At 47.7% G+C, this 19,576-nt stretch overlaps 1 protein-coding gene across 1 annotated transcript in view; it reads right to left on the reverse strand.

Annotated features, from left to right (window-relative positions):
- Positions 1 to 3,465, reverse strand: part of cachd1 (cache domain containing 1) — a 191,806-nt gene extending 188,341 nt beyond the window's left edge. Inside the window, exon 1 of the mRNA XM_038794480.1 lies at positions 2,386 to 3,465. Coding sequence (XP_038650408.1) covers positions 2,386 to 2,658 — 273 coding nt within the window. The 5' untranslated portion in view covers positions 2,659 to 3,465. The remainder of the gene's footprint in view (positions 1 to 2,385) is intronic.
- Between the last annotated feature and the right edge of the window lie 16,111 nt (positions 3,466 to 19,576).

The raw sequence follows: 19,576 nt of genomic DNA on the forward strand, positions 1-19,576 counted from the left end.
ACTCCACACAGACAGTCACCCAAAGCTGGAATTGAACCTGGGTCCCCGGTGCTGTCAGGCAGCAGTGTTAACCACTGTGCCACCATACCGCCCTTGTGACATCTTGCGACTTCCACAAACATTTGAAGAAATCAAGATGGACTATGGCTTAACAACAGGTCAAAAGAAATATGCTATCCTTAAGTACTTGGTTAAATACATTTGTACAGAGCTTAATTTGTAATCTCTTGCATTAGGCAATTTATAAATTAACGGTCTCGGGAAAACAGACAAAAAGGAAAATGTGATACTATGTGGATCACTGAAGTCAGAAATATAGGCCATGCGCTACAAGCTTTCCTCAATGCCTCCATTCCATGCAGGCAAATTTGAAGAGAGTGAGAAAAATAAATACACCTCCTTTTGGAAGGTGCTTATTCTTATTGTGGTAAAATTCTACCATGCAAGCTGGTCAAAAACCTATGATTACAGGGTATCAGAAACATGGCTATCCCTATCCAACATCCACACACTTGCCAACTGCGGTGACTGGATACCAGCTAGATGATAGAGCCCAGCTGATATGACTCCCTAGCTTTGAAGACACTGAGCAACTCTCTGAACTCCCCCTCACTTCCCCTTCCTCCTGTAATCAGCCAACTGCACAGAGGCCAGAGATCAAATCTGGAATTTCCTGGTCTTTAATACCACATCAGATACACTGACTGCCAAAGTAATTGGGGTAACTCAAGCTCATCTTTATTATATGAATGATAAAAAAATTACTGGAGCCTAACCCATAAACAACAAAAACAATGAACAGAAGGGCTATAGAGGTCATCAAGTTCCCCACCCACCAAGACAAAACCTTTTCACATCTTAAAGTGGCACACAGTCTGAGCACATTTAACACCCCCTTGACTGCCAGGCCCATTTGCTTTCACCTTTTGTCAGCCCCACATAGAGTTAAGATTCCATCCATCCTCACATTTGTCAAGGATGTATCGGAGCAGGGAAAAGAAACAAAAATGAACCTTGATATTGTCTCTTGGGAGTGAGCAATAAAGCACCGTGAAACATTTCAAAACACAATTCAAAACATATTTGTATTAAAAACTCATTATCAAGGTATTTTAGTGAGATTATGAAGTTAATGGGTTCATGGCATGATTTCGGAGGAAATGTGCAAATGATCAGAACTGAACTACTGAAATATTCTGCACACACTCGGAAAACAAACATCACTTCGATCCCATCACCAATGTGAAGCCTACAGAACCATAGAATGTATAGTGCAGAAGGAGGCCAGTTGGCTCATTGAGTCTGGCCCTTGGTAAAAGTATCCTACTTAAGCCCATGCCTCCACCCTGTAACTCAGTAACCTCCTCCCCCGTAACCCAAGCTAACCTTTTGGACGCCATAGGGCATTTTTAGCCAGGCCAATCCACCTAACCTGCACATCTTTGGACTGTGGGAGGAAACTGGAGCATCCGGAGGAAAGCACACATACACAGGGAGAAAGTGCAAACTCCACACAGACAATCACCCGAGGCCGGAATTGAACCCAGGACCCTGGGCTGTGAGGCAGCAGTGATAATCGAATAGGGAAGCCACAGGTCAGGGGCACAAAATGATCAATGATCCTCAATCTGGGAGCATGATGCAAGACTAAAAAATGTAAAGTGCAAAGCCTATTCGCGACTCGGGCTACAGTCAAGAAAGACGACTTAATGAAGACCGAGCATCTTGGTATGAAGCAAATATCCTATTTAAATGATTAACCAATAGAGGGGGGGGGGGGATCGTAAGTAAATGAAGACTATGGGAATAATGGATGGAAATGGGATAGTACATTGGAATAAGATAAAAAGAGATCTGGTGCATGGATGTGAATGCTGAATATACAACTTGTGAAAAGCAGCACAAGGTGTTAGAATGTGAAGAAACAGACAGGGTCACTGAACGTAGCTGGAAACGGTGAATAGAAAGTGGAATGAGAAGGTTTCAAGATTGGAAGCAGAATGATTAATGGTGGATAACAAACAGAATGGGGATGGGGGGGGGGGGGGGGGGGGGGGTGATTGGAATAGGGGCATACTTATCCAGATCAATGTTATGAATCAATGACAGCGAGCGCGACCATCCAGCCTGCCCAAACAATTACTCCCAACACACCAGTTCACATATTAACTAAGCGAGGCAAATACATCCACAAGGTTGATACAGTGTCCCAAGAGGCATCCAAGATTAGAGGAAACAAAAATTGGACTGTTGTAGGAACAGGTTCTCCCAACTGGAACATCAGTTTCTTTGGCCGAGGGTACCTCGTCCAGGTGTTTTTTTTTTGTTTACAGACAGGATCCCAGGGAACTGGGACCATTCACCAGAGGAAAAGCATGTTCTTACCTGCATGTTGAAGACTCCAAGCTCGCTGGTAGCTAGGACTCGCATCTGATTCGCAAGAACCTGCGCCTCGTCCAGGATAGCGAAGTCTCCCGATTCTGAGGGGGCAGCGGATCCGGGTGAGGAGAGCAGGAGAAGGGGGATCAGGGCGGCGAGGAGAGAGCTCACAGGGCAGGATGGATCGGTACTGCGGGCCCGCTGAGATGCTGCCATCGCCGGGACCCATGCGGAATGTCCAGCTCCCATTTCCACACATCCACGGCTCCCTCTCGCCATGATGAAGGGGAGGGGAAATCTGGATGCGCAAAAAAACTTTCTTCTAACTCTCCCACAAACTCCTCCCCTCTCAAAAAAAATGCTGCTCACACCTTCCCCCCCGCAAAAAAAATCAATTCAATTTTTCCAACTGCAAGCCTTTTTCAAGTTTCCCTTCACGTATAAACAAAATGCACAAGAAAAACTTTCTTCCACTGATATTCTCCCAGAGCAGCTCCCTCTGCAAATGCGAATCCCGGGACGCGCTGCTAACTCTATGGGAGAAAAAAAAGCTTGAATTCCAGCTACAAAAGATCAGTGCAAAACCCGGGCTGGATCTCAGGCTAAAATGCAAGGCTGTATAACCATAGCAACCTCACCTACGCACTGCAATTGTGAATGCTCAGAACTTTACTTCATTATTTTGATCATCTTCCCCACCAGTGTTAATTCTGGAAAACCTTAACACTTGCTCCGGCCTCTGGAGAAGATTTCTCGGCGCCTCTCGGACACAATGCCACAGCTAATACAGGGATACAATGTGTCTGGGGCTGGTTCATATATATCTAAACTCTCTATCTACCACACAACTAATCAATGTTTCGTGCTCCTCTGAACTTTAATCGTTTGCTTCTCCTTAACATCTAACTACCCCCTCTTCCATCTTCTTCGTCCTCACTGCATTCTCGCTGTATTGATGTCGAGATTGATCTTTCTGCCCTCCTCCACTCCAATTCATCCTTTCCCAGCACCTCGAAATTTGGCAACTTTATCTCCTCGAGACCCAACTTCCTGCTGGAATCTACAAACTTTTAAAAGTCAAGCTTCCCATCACCTAGCCTCCACTTAATTTATTCCCTCCCCTCGTCTGTTGCCTTCCCCTATCTTTGGCGATATCCTCCCTCCCGCACATAAGTTTCTCAGGAATAAAAATAACATTTGCGAATCCAGGGGACTCGGAACAGAAATCCACCCCGCCTTTTCTTAGGATCGTTTTATTTGCAAAGCAGCGAAGGGGATACGCGATCGGCGATTCAAACCTTTTGGGAGTTTAAGGAACAGCTAAACGATTCAGAAAAGTATTAAACGGGAGGAATTATTGAATGGTCATTTGCTGCATTCTGAAATGGAGATCTGAGACCAGTCTTTTAACTGTTTAACTTTGTTCGTTTGGAAGTGTAACTCTTCCCCCCTCCTTTCCTATGGAGTTTACCTGCCCGAGCAGACTTGGAAACCTGCTGCTTTGCTTTTCTTTTCGAGTCTGTGGTTTCAATTTACAATGGAGCGTTTCTTGCATCAAGCTTCTGCTGCGCACATCTTTGGGGCAGTCTCAAAATGTTGTTTGAAAGAACTAGATTTGTATTCCAAAAGACACAACTTTTTCCCCCAGTGTAAATCTCTATTTTCCAAGAATAATTATTTAAAGGACTTTTTTAAGTAACTCTGAATGCAGCATACTTTTTTTTTAATTGTTCATTTTAATTTAGTTTATATGATCCGGATGGATGGTGGATACCATATAACCTCTAAATCGGAACTTTGATTGTTTGCTACTAACCATATGCTTGGTAAAGAGTCAATTGGATTCAACGTTCAGTGTATAAGTTGTTATCCTGGTCTGCTCGGCCTCTTTTGCACACAAGGAAGGCAATAATTGCAAATGCATAGAAAATACAACACAGAAGGAGCCCAAACAGTTTCTGTTAATCTCGGCCCAGCCTTTTCGTTCCAGAAACACAAGATTCATAACGCTACAGTGCATAAGAAGGCCATTCAGCCCATCAAGTCTGCACTGACCCTTCAGAAGAGCACCATACATAGGCCCACTCTTTAACGCCACCTAGCCTGCACATCTTTATACACAAAGGGGCAATTTATTATGGCCAATCCACCTAAACTGCACATATTTGGACTGTGAGAGGAAGGAAACCCCCATAGATGCGGGGAGAGTGTGCAAACTCCACACAGGCAGTCACCCAAGGCCGGAATCGACCCTTGGCCCCTGGCATTGTGAGGCAGCAGTGCTAACCATTGTGCTGTCCAATAGAGGCAGATGGGAAAGGCTACTTGGCCCATCCATCTAAAAATATTGTCCCATCTTGTTCACATATGTTTCTTAAATTATTCCAAACTTGTTGTTTCCATTATTCTTCTTAAAAATCTATTTTAATCAGTCTTTGAAAAATTTCCTGGCAGCAGTCGTAAATTAGTCCTTTATTGGTTTGAACTGATGTGCCATTGTCCTAGTGCCATGGTTTAGTTTGCAGTAGTAGAGCTACCCTTTCTAAATCATACACTATTTAAGTCATTCTTCAGCAACCTCATCATGGCTGAAAACCTCAAGTTTATCCATTATTTTCGCATAATCAAATATCAGATAATAGGAACAGTCTTCTGTGCCTCATGTTTTTCTTAGTTTCTGTCTCCCTTATGACGCAATGACCAGAATAGAATAGTCTTCAAGATGTGATCTGGCCAGAATACTACAATTTGAGCAGTATTTCCTCTGACTTGTGCTTTAATGTTTTAGCTCAAGGTCAGCAATCTATTTGCTTTCTTTCTTGTTGCTGAGGAATAATTGGAATGTTAGACGTGGAAATTGGCTATTTACTAGCCATTTTTCAGTGCTGCAAATACTGTTTTGTCTTCAATATTTTATCGGTGACATGCACACTCCCTTCTGGTGTTAGCCAGGCTGGAAGTCATTTTGACGATGGCCTTAGTGTGCACACTGGGAATGCAGAGTAGGCAGATCATAATGTTAATTAACATGTAACATTGATTTGGGGCCAGCTCTGCCATTTTCGAGTTCAAATCTCCAGCTAATGCTGTCTATTAAACACATAGAAAGCTGAACATGTTTTTACAGTTAGGAAGGACCCCAACAAATGCTATTAAAGGGATTATAAACCAGTTTCAGGTAAGCTGCTGATTAATTTCTGCTGGATCTTGCTGCAATTGGAGTCTTGCTTGGATGCCTTCAGAGTTGTTAAGAGTTGCTAAAGTCTACAGGGAGTGGTGTGACACACATTGCCAGAATTCTGACTTCAAGGATTCTGCACAACTTGCTCCCAGACTGTATGCAGGAGTATGTACCCCGCTTAGCCTACATGAAAATGAGCAGAGGCAGTAGGGAGCAGGACAAGTTGTTGGGGGAAGAGATAAGGATTTTCAGCCAGAGGCCATGGACAGGATTCTTCGGTCCCCAAAGCCAAAATCGCATTCGGCGAGGGAGCGGAGAATCCCCGATGATGTCAAAATCGGAGGCAGTGCCACTGTTGCGATTCTCCGCCTCCTGAAAAGTGGCAAAATCTAGGAGTACGCCATACCCCGCGATGCTCCACCCCCACGGGCCAAGTTCCCAACGGCATGGGATATGTGTGGCCTCACCCGTCATGAACTTAGTGTGGCGGCTGCGGACTCAGTCCGGTGGTGCCAGTGTTGGGGGAGGGCCGATCTGCGGGCGGTGGGGGCTTCATTCGGGGCTGGGGGCCCTGTGGGCAGGGGTCCAGAGCACGCGAGTGGCCGAAGGGGTGGTATTATTTTTGCTGTCCGGATCCGCGGGCTGAGTCTGCCATGAAGCACGGCAAGGCCGCTGTAGGCCGCCGTGCACATGCGCAGCCACGGACCCGGAAATGCTTGAGGCCGTATCGGCAGCTAGAGCTGGGAGCTCTATGCTATCTCCCTGCTAGCCCTCAGCAAAACTGTGAATCGGTTGTCGTTTTGCGCCAGTTTTCCTGGCTTAAAGCACCACCGTTTTCATGCCGGCGTGGGGGACTTAGTCTCCCAAACGGAGAATCCAGCCCCATATCTGCCCAGCATTTTCAAGGAGCAATTCTCCACCTGAACCTCTTCAGGGACGATTGTGCTAGATGTCTCTACTTGACTCAAATCTACCACCTACTCAACTGCAGTCTCATGGCATGGGAAAGACTGCCGTGTCAGTGATTATGAAGATGGCCTTCACAATGAGCTTTTATGTATTGGGCTTCTTCCAGACTGCAACAAGCGACAGTCACAACATCTCACATATTTTCCACATTTGCACCTGGGAGATCTCTGAGGTTATCCATTCAAAGAGAGCTGAATATATTTAATTTTCTCTTACAAGAGAGAAGCAGGCAGAAGGACCACATGGCTTCATGAGAATTGCAGTTTTCCCCATGGTGCAAGATGTCATTGACTGCAAGCACGTTATTTTGTGGGTGCCACGTGTCAACTCTGAAATATACTGCAACCAGAAGGGACTCCACTCCTTTAACATCCAGTTAGTATACCACGTTGAGTATGGTTGTATACCACAGTATACATTGGCTGCCAACATGGTACACAATCATCATCACCTCCAATGTCCAGCTCAGCTTTCAGCCAACTGAGGGAAAGATTGTTTAAGTAGCAGGATCTCAAACTTGACAGTAAGTGATGCAGCAGTGATTCCCCCCCCCACTCCTCTATTCTTCAGAGACTTGGACAAGCTACAGAAGGCACCTCAAAGCACTGGAAAAGTACCACCAGTGACGCCTTTTTAAGATCTTCCAAATGCAATTGTAAAAAGAATGGTCTAACAGCAACATCTTCTCCCAAGCCAACCTGTCCAGCATCGAGCCGCTAATCACTCAAAGCCATCTCCACTGGATGGGACATGCAGTTCATAAGCTTAATACCAGACTTCCAAATTGTTGCCCTCAAAGACACCGAGAGGGCAGAGCAATGTCTTAGGGTTGTCCTCAAAGCATGCCTGCACTGGACTTCCAGTGGCGGATATGAAGGAGTAAGTCGCACATTTGGTGGCTCCCGCTTTGGTCGGACTTTTGCACCTTTCCCCCCGTTTTTCTACCGGACTTGAATTGTTATGTATGTTAGTGGCTATTGTTTACTGAATTCCCACTTCGGTGCATGGAGAGAAGGACTAGAAGTGTTCATAAGGGCAGAAACAAAAGGATAGAGCAGGCTTGGGCTGTAGCTGCAACAGAAGACAGCATGGCGGAGGTTCAGACCTCTGGCTTGTCGACCCAGCAGTCTATGGAGCAGCTGATGCAAGTCATTCAGGAAGGCTTTGCTACGCAGAAACGGGACTGCTTGGACCTGATAAAAGAGTTGATTGAGCGGTTGGAGCATAGATTGGACGCCCAGGATCCGGGATCCAGAAGGTGGAGAAGGCGCTGGCTGAGCAGGAGGAACATCAGACTGCGGTGGAGCTGGAGGTGGGGATGCTGAGGGACCAGCAGAAGAAGCTCCTGGATAAGGTGGAGGACCTAGAAAATAGGTCCCGCCGGCAGAACCTAAGAATCGTCGGGCTCCCGGAGGGGTCCGAAAGAATGGACGCTGGGACATACATCGCAGACATGTTTGTGAAACTGCTGGGGGATGGGGCATTCTCCCGGCCTGTGGAGGTGGATAGGGCTCACAGAGGAACAGCAGAGGAAGCTGCGAATGGGAGACCCCCCAAGGGCAATGGTGGTGAGATTCCACAGGTTCTCGAATAAGGAGTGCATTCTACAGTGGGCCAAGCAGACACGGAGCTGTAAATGGGACAATCGCATCCTGCGGGTTTACCAAGACCTGAGTGTAGAGGTGGCCAGGAGAAGAGCAGGCTTCAAGCAGATCAGGCCGTTCCTTTTTAGGAACAAGGTGATGTTTGGACTGTTATACCCAGCCTGTCTCTGGGTCACGAATGAGGATCAGCATTTTGAGTTGCCTGAGGAAGCGTTGGACTTTTGTTGCTCGTTCTGGGTGAGTGTGCTTAACACTCAATTTGTCTCTGTTTCTTTACTTAACTCTGGAGTCGCCAGGTATCGTTAAGATACCGCCACAAGTTTCAAGGTGAAGTTCAAAGCAATAAAACCATACACCAATTAGTAAGTTCAAACAACTGAGTTTATTATAATACAATTATAAAACTACCCATGCACACGCTAAAAGGATTAAACTATTCCTACAGCTAAATAAACTAATACTTATCTCGAAGGAACTGCCGGATCAGGGAACAAGGCCTCTTGCTCTGCTCTGGTCTGCAGACTTCAGGTTGGTATAGATTAAAAGGGGTCAGGAGTGTCTACCTCTGGTAGCGATCGTTGTGAGACACTTATTTGCTGGCGGCTGCTGTCCCAAACCTCTCCTCTCTCTCGTTCAAGGTCTTCTTGGCAAAAGCTGGTCGAGGTGCTGGTCCACAGAGGAGGGCTGGTCAAGGAGAGAGGAGGGCTGGACAAGAAGAATGAACTAAATGTGGGACCTGTCTTTTATAGGTCCTAGGGATCCGCGCCCCTTTGGGCGGACCCTTTTACCTGCTCAGAATCGATTGGGTCTCTTCCCAATCGATATGTTTGAATCCCCCCAATACTGATGCTGTTCCTTGGCTACTGGGCGGGCTTTCAGGTTCTTTGTTTTTGAACCCCGCTGGTGCCGGGGTGTCTGGTATTCTTTACAATGTTGCAGTTACTTCTCCATTTGTGTCCATTGTCTCTGGAATCGTTCCATTACTATGTTAACTATCCCGGAGATTGCCTCATTAGTATGCGGAATGTTCGTTTCGGTGCTGTTTGCTCTCTTAGCAGACAGAATCCACATTTGCTAGGTGCAGCCTGCTGGTGCTGCAAACATTGTCCATTTTAACCTGTATGCTTTGCGGTCCTTCATTTTGTATTCAGGGAATGGTTAACTCCGGTGGCTACACTCCCTCCTTGTGATCCTCATGAGAAATCATGAAGGATCACCTAAGTATGGTGTCTTTGGGTCCCCTGACCTCAGCGAGTTCCATGGCTTCTATTCTTTCCTCAACTATGGCAAAAAAAAATTTTAACTGACAATTTCTGATTGGCGCTATGTCAAAGGGGACATGCATTACCAATTCGAATCAGGAACCTCTAACTATCTTAATAAACTACTCTAACCTCATATTTAAAACATTCTACAACATTCTAAACCCTTACTCATTCATACAACAGCATCTTTACATTTCATTTTCTGACTCGGCAGTCGAACGCAGAACATTATAATACAACCGCAATAATCTTCATTTACAGATCGTATCAAAATTAAATCCTTTATTATACATCAAGGGGTTGGGGGGGATTGGTAGAATCCGAAAATGGGGGATTGGACTCTGTACACTGTTGAGGCCCGCGAGCGGTGGGCTCTCCTTCTCCATTTCCTCATCCTGGGGGTCTGGACTATGATACATAGGACTGCAATCACCAAGAGTGATTCTATTACATATGACAAGGAGTACCATGTCAGAAATTTGGTACACCATGTCGGGGTACTGTTACCATTGACTGGGCTGGGGGTAGTCTGGGTTTGGGAGAAGTTAGCAAATTTTGTACTGTGGGAAAGGGGGTCCGCATCCACGCGCAACCACACAGATGCCACAATAGCTAAAACATAACAATTTGAATGCTCTTCATCTTCTCTGTCTCTTCTCTTCTCTTCTTTCCTGGGATATTGCTGTGCTGTTGCTTCGGTTCCTTTCCGAACGTCCGAAAGCTAAGGGATCAAGCATATTATCTGTTAGTGTTCAGCTTAATATCTTGACTTTAAGTATATCTGTCCTCTTGTTCCAATTTTCCCTTTATGATGGTCACCTCCATGTGACTCCCTCATTTTCTTTTTCAAAAAACGGATTTAGGACCAGACATATACTTATCTTAAACCAGTGCGAGCCATCTCGCGGAGTGTGGAAATTTACCATCCCAAAATGTTCTTGGATGTAAATAGCATATGGAGTGGCGGCCGAAGGGCTACCTAAAACAAAACTGAAACCAAGCTTTAGAAACGAAAGGTCGAATGAGTTGCGTATGGGCCGCGACGGGTAAGAGTTGTATGGGATCCCCGGGTAGGGCGTGCTGTGCTGTACCCGAGCTTAGCTGACTAAAGGTGTGGTCCTCAGACAGGGCGGGTCCTCAATGCCGTTTCTCCACTGCCTGAGCAACCTGAAACGAACGGGCAAGAATGTAGTCATAGTGGAATTGCAGCCTCTATTCCCGGAATAGAGGGGCACCTAAAAAAAAGGGGAGGAGCCAAGGTGCTCCTTGTGAAAAGTTGAGCTGGGCTCCAGACATTTCAGATGAGTCAAGTTCTCAGAAATATCGGCGGACAAACTAACGTGCATGTGAGGTGGTCACAAGCTTTTCAGCTGAAAAGTAAGTGGCCAATCTCCGAATCAAACATTTAACATACAAACAAACAAACATCCGTGCAGGTTCCATCAGAAAGGACAACGGCGGGCAGCACGGTGGCCTAGTGGTTAGCACAACCGCCTCACGGCGCTGAGGTCCCAGGTTCGATCCCGGCTCTGGGTCACTGTCCGTGTGGAGTTTGCACATTCTCCCCGTGACTGCGTGGGTTTCGCCCCCACAACCCAAAAATGTGCAGAGTAGGTGGATTGGCGATGCTAAAATTGCCCCTTAATTAGAAAAAATAATTGGCTAATCTAAATTTATTTAAAAAAAAGAAAGGACAACGCTTCTCTCAAGCGGTTCCTCTTTTTACATCATCTGGACACCTCACTTCTCCTCATTCTCTGTGAACAGGGTCGCAAAGGGGTTGCCGTGTCGGGAGTCAGACATCAAGTCATCCTCTTCTCCCAGACCCCATACCCTTGTATGGATCAGGCATGCAATTTTCACATTGTGTGACCGGGGGTCACTCTCATCATTGCGGACAAGTCTCCAAGAATTGTCCCTATGCCAAATCGTGGGGTCTAAAATTGAAGGAGCGTTGTCGGGGTCGTCAGTGTTGGGTGGTGGGTTTGGGTGTGGGTCTGGATTTTTAATGTAGGTGATCTCCATGGGGTCACTGGAGTCGGGGTCAAAGTCACTGAAGTGGGGGCTGTAGGGTGGAGTGCTGTGGCTGTCCTCAGTCTCACAGTCACTGTCACTGTCTCTGCTGTGGCAGCTTGTGGGCGTTCCGGGGCGTGGTCTGGAGTCAGTGGGCGGAGTCGAGGTCGAGTCCGATGAGGAACTGGTCTGTGAGGGGGAGGGTGGAAATGTGTCTCTTGTGGGCGGGGCGAGGTGTTCTGCTGCGTCTAGCAGGACATGGTGCGAGTGATTTGACTGTGTTCCATAAGCCTTTAGCTGGTTAATATGAAACCACGCAGTCTTACCGTTGGGGTACTTTATCCTATAAACTGAGGGGCTGATTTTGTCCGAAATTGAGTACGGCCGGAAAATTTTGGAGCCAAAAACGTGCTGGGGTTGTAAACAGATAACATAACCTGTTGCCCAACCTGAAACTCTGTGGGGTGGACATTTTTGTCGAAACAGGTCTTGCTCTGCTTCCTCCTTTTACCCATTTTACTGCGGCTGCTAGCTGAGCAGACCTTACAGTCTCAACTAATTGTTTAACTGCTTTCTAGTGTGTGAGGGGCGTCACTTCTGGGCTGGTCATGTCGAGTCCTAAAAGGAATTCTGATCCTTTCATAGGGCGTCCGGTCATGAGTGTGTGTGTGGGTGAAACCTGTAGATGATGAAACTGTATTGTGTATGAACATTAGTGCGAATGGGAGCACTGAATCCCAAGTCGAACTGTTCTCCTGTACCATCTTTCTAAGGGTCGATTTTAGAGTCCGATTCATGCGTTCTACTATCCCGCTTGACTGGGGGTGATATGCAATGTGAAAATTCTGTTTTATTCCGAATATGGTCAGGACGTTCCTCATGACCCGTCCTGTAAAATGAGATCCCTGATCTGATTCTATACTTCTGGGGAGTCCCCATCTTGTAAAGATATGGTGGGTCAGGATCTTTGCGGCTGTCTTTGCTGTGATGGTGCGTGAAGGGAATACTTCTACCCATTTGGTAAAGGTATCTATGACCACCAGAACATATTTATAGCCGTTCCTGCAAGGGGGCAATGGACCTATAAAATTGATCTGGAGGTTAGTCCAGGGGCCATTAATGGGGCGAGTGTGGCTGAATTGTGCCTTCTTTGAATACCTCTCCGGGTTATTCTGTGCACAAATTAAACAGTTCTCTATGTAGTGGACACGGGGGGGGCAGGGGGGGGGGGGGGGGGGGGGGTGGGGGGGGGGGGGCGGTATTCTCCGCTAAGGCCAAAAATCGCGGAGGCCATCATGAACTCGGCCGTGGTTCACGACGGCCTTGGGGCCCGCTCCCTGCACCTAATTCACCCCCACCTGGGGGGGTAGGAGCGGGCCCCCATCGTTCCCGGCCGTGACCTCGGCCACCAGAAATGACGCGCGAATGGCGCTTTTCATTATGTCATCCGCTCATGCGCGGGTTGGAACCAGCGCATGGGCGGATGACATCATGAAAAGCACCGTTCGCGCGTCATTTCTGGCGGCCAAGGTCGCACAGACGGCACGAACCCGCGCATGCGCGGTGCCGTCTTCCTCCACCGGCGCCCAGCAAGACGTGCAGCACAGGGTTTCGCTCTATGCGGATGACCTGCTTCTATATGTTTCGGACCCAATAGGGGGAATGGAAGAAATCATGAGGATTCCTGGGGAATTTGGCCGGTTTTCGGGGTATAAGCTAAATATGGGAAAGAGTGAGATGTTTGTGGTCCAGGCAAGGGGACAGGAGAGGCGACTGGGAGAGCTGCCGTTTAGGTTAGTAAAGGGAAGCTTTAGGTACCTAGGTAACCAAGTGGCACGGGAATGGGACCGGCTGCATAAATTGAATCTGGCCCGGCTGGTGGACCAAATGAAGGACGATTTACGGAGATGGGACGCGCTTTCATTGTCTCTGGCTGGGAGGGTGCAAACGGTGAAGATGACAGTCCTCCCGAGATTCCGATTTGTATTTCAGTGTCTCCCCATCTTTATTCCGCGGTCCTTTTTTAAACGGGTCAACAGAGTGATCACGGGCTTCGTCTGGGCGGGCAAGACGAATTTTAGCAACTATTACTGGGCGGCTAATATAGCCATGATTAGGAAGTGTGTGATGGGGGAGGGGTTGCCATGGGTGCGTATAGAGGCGACTTCATGTAAGGGCACCAGTTTGGGGGCGTTGGTAACTGCGCCTCTGCCGTTCCCGCCAGCACGGTACTCCACCAGTCCAGTGGTGGTGGCAGCCCTGAGAGTTTGGGGTCAGTGGAGGCGGCATGTGGGAGCACAGAGAGCATCGGTCTGGCCCCCAATCTGTGATAATCACGAGTTTGTCCCGGGGAGTATGGACGAGGGGTTCCGGTTATGGCGGAGAGTGAGGATTGAGAGGATGGGGGATATATATTCATAGAAGGGAATTTTCTGAGTATGAGGGCATTGGAGGAAAAGTTTGCGTTGGCGAGGGGAAACAAATTCAGATATCTGCAGGTGCGGGACTTCCTTCGTAAACAGGTGTCAACCTTCCCGCTCCTACCGCAAAGGGGGATTCAGGACAGAGTAGTTTCCAGAGGGTGTGCAGGAGAAGGGAGCGTCTCGGACATTTATAAGGAGCTTATGGGGTCGGAGGAGACGCAGATCGAGGAGCTGAAGCGCAAGTGGGAAGAGGAGCTGGGAGGTGAGATAGTGGCTGGTCTATGGGCACACGCGTTTAGTAGAGTCAACACGTCTGCAACATGTGCCAGGCTCAGCCTGATACAATTTATGGTTGTTCACCGGGCTCACATGACAGTAGCCCGGATTCTTTGGGGTGGAGGACAGGTGTGCAAAATGTGTGGGAGGACCAGCGAACCATGTCCATATGTTTTGGACATGTCCAAAGCTTAGGGGATTCTGGCAGGGGTTTGCGGACATCATGTCCACGGTGTTAAAAACTAGGGTGGCGCTGAGTCCAGAGGTGGCAATGTTCGGGGTGTCAGAAGACCCAAGAATCCAGGAGGAGAAAGAGGCAGACGTTCTGGCCTTTACTTCCCTGATAGCCCGGAGACGGATATTATTAGCTTGGAGGGACTCAAAGCCCCCGAAGACGGAGACCTGGCTATCGGACATGGCTAGTTTTCTCTGTTTGGAGAAAATCAAGTTCACCTTGAGAGGGTCAATGTTAGGGTTCGCCCGGAGGTGGAAACTGTTTGTCGACTCCTTCGCGGAAAATTAATCGTCAGCAGAAGGGGGGTGGGGGGGGGGGGGGGGGGGGGGGGGGGGAGGGGGGTGGGGGTGGGGGGGGGAGTAGGTTAGATTAGAATAGGAGGTCAATAAGGGTGGGACCTGTACGAGAGATAAATGGCTTTTGCACTATGTTTATGGTTTCATGTATATTGTTTATTTTGTTGTTACTATACCAAAACTACCTCAATAAAATGATTATTTAAAAAAAGTATCCATGCATAGGTCAAAACTCCCTCTCGACTCATGGGAGTCTCTGGCTTATGATTGACCGAAACAAAGAAAGCTTCATCAGGAAAGCACTGAACACATCAAGGGACTTTGTCAAAAATGTGCAGAGATGCAAGGCATGATTCAACAGAAAAAAATCTTTTTTTTTAATAAATTTTTTTTATTGCCCTATCCTTTGGGCCCATCCCTTGCCAGATGCTCCCTCCCTGCCGTTAGGTGTGCCACAGCCCCCCCCCCCCCCTGTTTTCATGCTTCCTAGTGCTAGCTTTCCTTGCTATCGTGGTGCCCCCCCCCCCCCCCCACCCCCGTCCCAGGGCTGATCTTACCCTTTCCTATGCCCACTAGATTGCTGTTCCCACTGTCTCTGCTTCACCCTCTCCTGTGCTCCACTGCCCTCACCCTTACCTGTGATCTGGTGTTTTTTCTCAAAGCGAGGCAGGACTGTCCCGCGCAAACATTGTACAAGTCCATCACAGTTCTCTCCTCTTCTTTCTTTGCTTCATCCTTAACGCTGCTTTGTCTGCCCCTTGTCCAGGTCATTCATCCACATGAACTCTTCTGCCTCTGCTGGGGTGTTGAAATAGTGTTCTTTCTTTTGGAATGTAACCCAGAGCCTGTCTGGGAATAGCATTTCGCCTGGTTGAACTCAGCCCTGCGCTCTGCCAAGTATGCCCCAATGTCCTGGTAGACCTGGATTCTATGTATTTCCCAGCTGCTGGCCTCTGTCTGCCTTGCCCACCGCAGGACCTTCTCCCGCTCCTGGTATCTATGTAATTTGGCAATAATTGCCCTTGGCTGCTCCCCCGGCCTTGGGCTCCAGTCGGAGAAATCTATGTGCCTGTCGATCTCTGGCAGTTTGGGGAAGCTGTCCGTCCTGACTAGGGTGCCCAGCATCTGGGCCACATAGTCGGTTGGGTCCCTGCCCTCGATCCCCTCTGGTAGGCCCATGATCCATATATTCTGGCGCTGAGACCGACTTTGCTGGTCCTCGACCTTCTACTTCAGGCTCCCCTGGGTCACCTCCAACCTTTTTGTTTATAATAATCTAATAATAATAATAATAATTTGACCTCCGGACCAACAATTCTGTGGTTCTGGTCCATTGACACCTTTTCAAGCTCTAGGATCGTCTTCCCCTGAGCTTCCAATTTCTTCCCCATTCCGTCTATCACTATCTGCATGGTGACCAAAGCCTCTGTCACCGCCATCTGAATCTTCACTTTACTCATTTGTTTCACAATTCCTTCATCAGGAATGTCTTCCATCCACCTCCAGATGGCGGTGGGGGAGGCCATTGTCTGAGTCGTTGGTCTCCCTCTCTCTGGGGTGGCATGGAACCCATCGCCTCGTGGATCTGCTGACTCGCTCACCCACTGCGCTTGACCTTCTCCTTCTACTTTCTCTGCGGTCTCTTGAGCTCCCATTCGCTGGCATACTGCACCTATTCTTCCTGCCTTTCTTACTTGTGGGTGAGATCAGTCCGAATTTTCGGGCTTAATTCATCTAAAAGGGCCTATTCGATTGTATTCTGGAGGAGAGCCACCTGACATGTGACTGCTCAGCACATCACCGCCACCGGAAGTCCAGAAAAAATTCTTAAGTGACATTTTGGCCGGGTTTGGCAGGGTGTTCCTTGAGGGCTGCATTGGCAAAATCGTGGCCCATATTTAATGGCACTTCGTTATGCGAGGGACATATTAGAATTTGGGTCCAGAAATGGGATCAAACATGTCATAGGCAATTTAGGGGTTAAACAGACAGGGAAAAACTAGCACAGAGTCAGAGGGATACACCCACACCTGACCTAATAATAATAATAATCTTTATTAGTGTAACAAGTACATTAACACTGCAATGATGCTACTGTGAAACTACCCTAGTTGCCACACTCCGGCGCCTGTTCAGGTACACAGAGGGAGAATTCAGAATGTCCAAATGACCTAACAGCGCGTCTTTCAGGACATGTGGGAGTAAACCGGAGTACCCAGAGGAAATCCGTGCAGATACAGGGAGAACGAGCAGATTCCACACAGACAGTGACCCAAGCTAGGAATTGAACCTGGGACTCTGGAGCTGTGAATCAACAGTGCAACAGCAACACTGAGCTACCGTGCCACCCATCCTGTTTGAACAGGTGAGAGAAGGATTGGAAAAGCCACAGAAAGAGGTCATGAAAAGCTATCCCAGAGATAGGCTTTTGAAAAGTTTGGAATGCAAATTTCAGGCTTTTGAAAAGTTTGGAATGCAAATTTCACCTGTGTAAGTGGAATAAGAGCTATATGTTCTTTTGAAGTAAAGGGAAGACAAAGTCATCATAGTCCCATAGACTGCTTTCCCCTTTGAGGGGGTGAGCTGACTGGTGGTGATTTAACTTGAGGATCACCACACCTCAGGTAAGGAGCAAGGTTGAGAAGGTGGGGGGGGGCTTTACAAATAACCTCACCTGATACGGGAATTGAACCCACACTGTTGATCTTACTCTGTGTCATGAACCAGCCAGCTAGCCAAGTGAGCTAAGCCAGCCCCCAGTTTTGAAGTGCTGTTTAATGGGAACTTATGTATTAGGGTTAAGAAACTGCACGTAATCTGATATCGTTCGGGTTGAAGTTTAAATGTTTAAATATTGTTTATTTCTTCTTTTGTTTGAATAAAGTTTGTTCATAAAATAACCACTCCTATTTCTTATATCAGAACAAATCAATCTTTCCGCACTTCCTTAAAACTTAAAAACTTTATGGTTCTGGTCCAGTTTCTTAGCCACTGTTGAGAGCTGCCCAGGCATCCGTAACAAATTTGTGCCAAACATGAGCCCCCACGAGCTTCTCGTCATTACTGGTCACCTCGCCGTTTGATTCGCTGGACTCACGCCTCAGCTTCTCACCGGTAACAAGAGGGAACTGAGGAGCTTCCTCACCACTTACTCCCTGTCAACACACAAGCAAGGCAGCTGCAGACCTGCTCCTCGCTTTGGGGTTCCGACCTGGCCAGGCTTCTCAACACTGTGGATCAGAGGGAGGAACATCCTGATTCCCCAGAGGATCGGAGGACCAGCAGCAAGATGGTTGCCTGGGAAGCATTAGCAATGGCTGTCAGTATGGACAGTATGACCAGGAGGACCACCGTCCAAAGATGGAAGAAGACCATTGATGTCCTCCGAGCTGCAAGGGTAAGTTACCATCTCTCTCCTGGCATCAGTTCCGCCTGTCACTCCTCAAACTCCCCAAATCCACTCCCCCCAAAATCACTGGCTGACACCTCGCATCCTCGCCACATCTGATCTTTGTGTTTGTTTTTCAGAACCCGGTGATACCTTCCAGGAGGCGGGGGGGAGGAGAGGAATGGGGGAAGGAGGTAAATAGAGTGACTGGGGATGGGGAAGGAGGGAAATGGGGTGGAGAGGGAATGGGGGGACAGAGAAAATGGCGTAAGGAGAGTTTGGGAGAGAGGGAAATTGGGGTGGGGGGAATTGACATAGCTGATGCGCAGAACAGTAGCACAGTGGTTAGCATGGTTGCTTCACAGCGCCAGGGTCCCAGGTTTGTTTCCCAGCTTGGGTCTGTGCCGAGTCTGTATGTTCTCCCCATGTCTGCGTGGGTTTCCTCCGGGTGCTCCGGTTTCATCCCACTATCCAAAGTTGTGCAGGTTAGGTGGATTGGCCATGCTAAATTGCCCTTAGTGTCCAAAAAGGCTTGAGTGGGGTTACTGGGTTGCAGGGATACGGTGGAGATGTGGGTTTAATTGGGGTGCCCTTTTCAAGGGCCAGTGTGGACACAATAGGCCGAATGGCTTCCTGCACTGTAAATTCCATGATGCCTCTGGAGTCAGTTTCTCCAGAATGGGGATTATTTCTTCAGTTACCAGTCTGTTCACGGTCGGGTTGCTCTAATCTGATGTGTCTGCTATTGCAATCTCACTTTCAGCCTCTGCATACGCCATCTTAGAGTTTTCACACTAAAAGTTGTCCTGCGTAGACTGGGCACCCCTTGTGATCGCCTCGTCACTCCCGCCAAACTACCTGAAAAGCATTTCATAGTCGTCCTCATTGAGTTTACCATCAGAGTCTCCATTTTTTTCATTGTAATCATGGTCATCGTAACTATCATCATATTAATCATCATCGGAGTCATCATCATCGTCTGGAATAGCATCTTCTGTGAAGTATGACACTTCTCATGGAATTATGTGTTCATGCAGTGACCAATTTCCAAGTCTGCAGTGAGTCTTGCTGCAGAACGTTCATCCAACTCTCCATGCTGCGGAATTTCAGGAGGACTAGAAGAAAGAGTCACGTAGCACAGTTGTCATGACTGTTCCACCAGTAGCCTGACCCATATGCTTCTTCTTCATTTTAATGGTTTTGAATGTGATATTTTTCTCTTGCTTCCAGTCGATCTGGCACCCTGCACAGCCCATGATTTCAAAGACGAAAAAACCTGACCCGTCAGGCTGCAACTCTATGTGGTATGTTTTTGTCAGTACCTCGTTTGTGAAATTCTCATTTGGGTCAAACTTGAACTCCACAGTGAAGTTCATTGGCTATCGAGGATCTGAACATTTTACACGTACATCTTGCAGATGGTTTGGGATAGGCTCATCATGCTCATTATGTGACTGAGCAAATCCTAATTTTTGAAGACTGAACCAGAATTCTGGAATTCCCTTTGGTTCCTTCATCTCTTCATCTGGTTTGTCGTCCTTTACTTT

Source organism: Scyliorhinus canicula, chromosome 4 (assembly GCF_902713615.1).
Source record: "Scyliorhinus canicula chromosome 4, sScyCan1.1, whole genome shotgun sequence".
Lineage (NCBI taxonomy): Eukaryota > Metazoa > Chordata > Chondrichthyes > Carcharhiniformes > Scyliorhinidae > Scyliorhinus > Scyliorhinus canicula.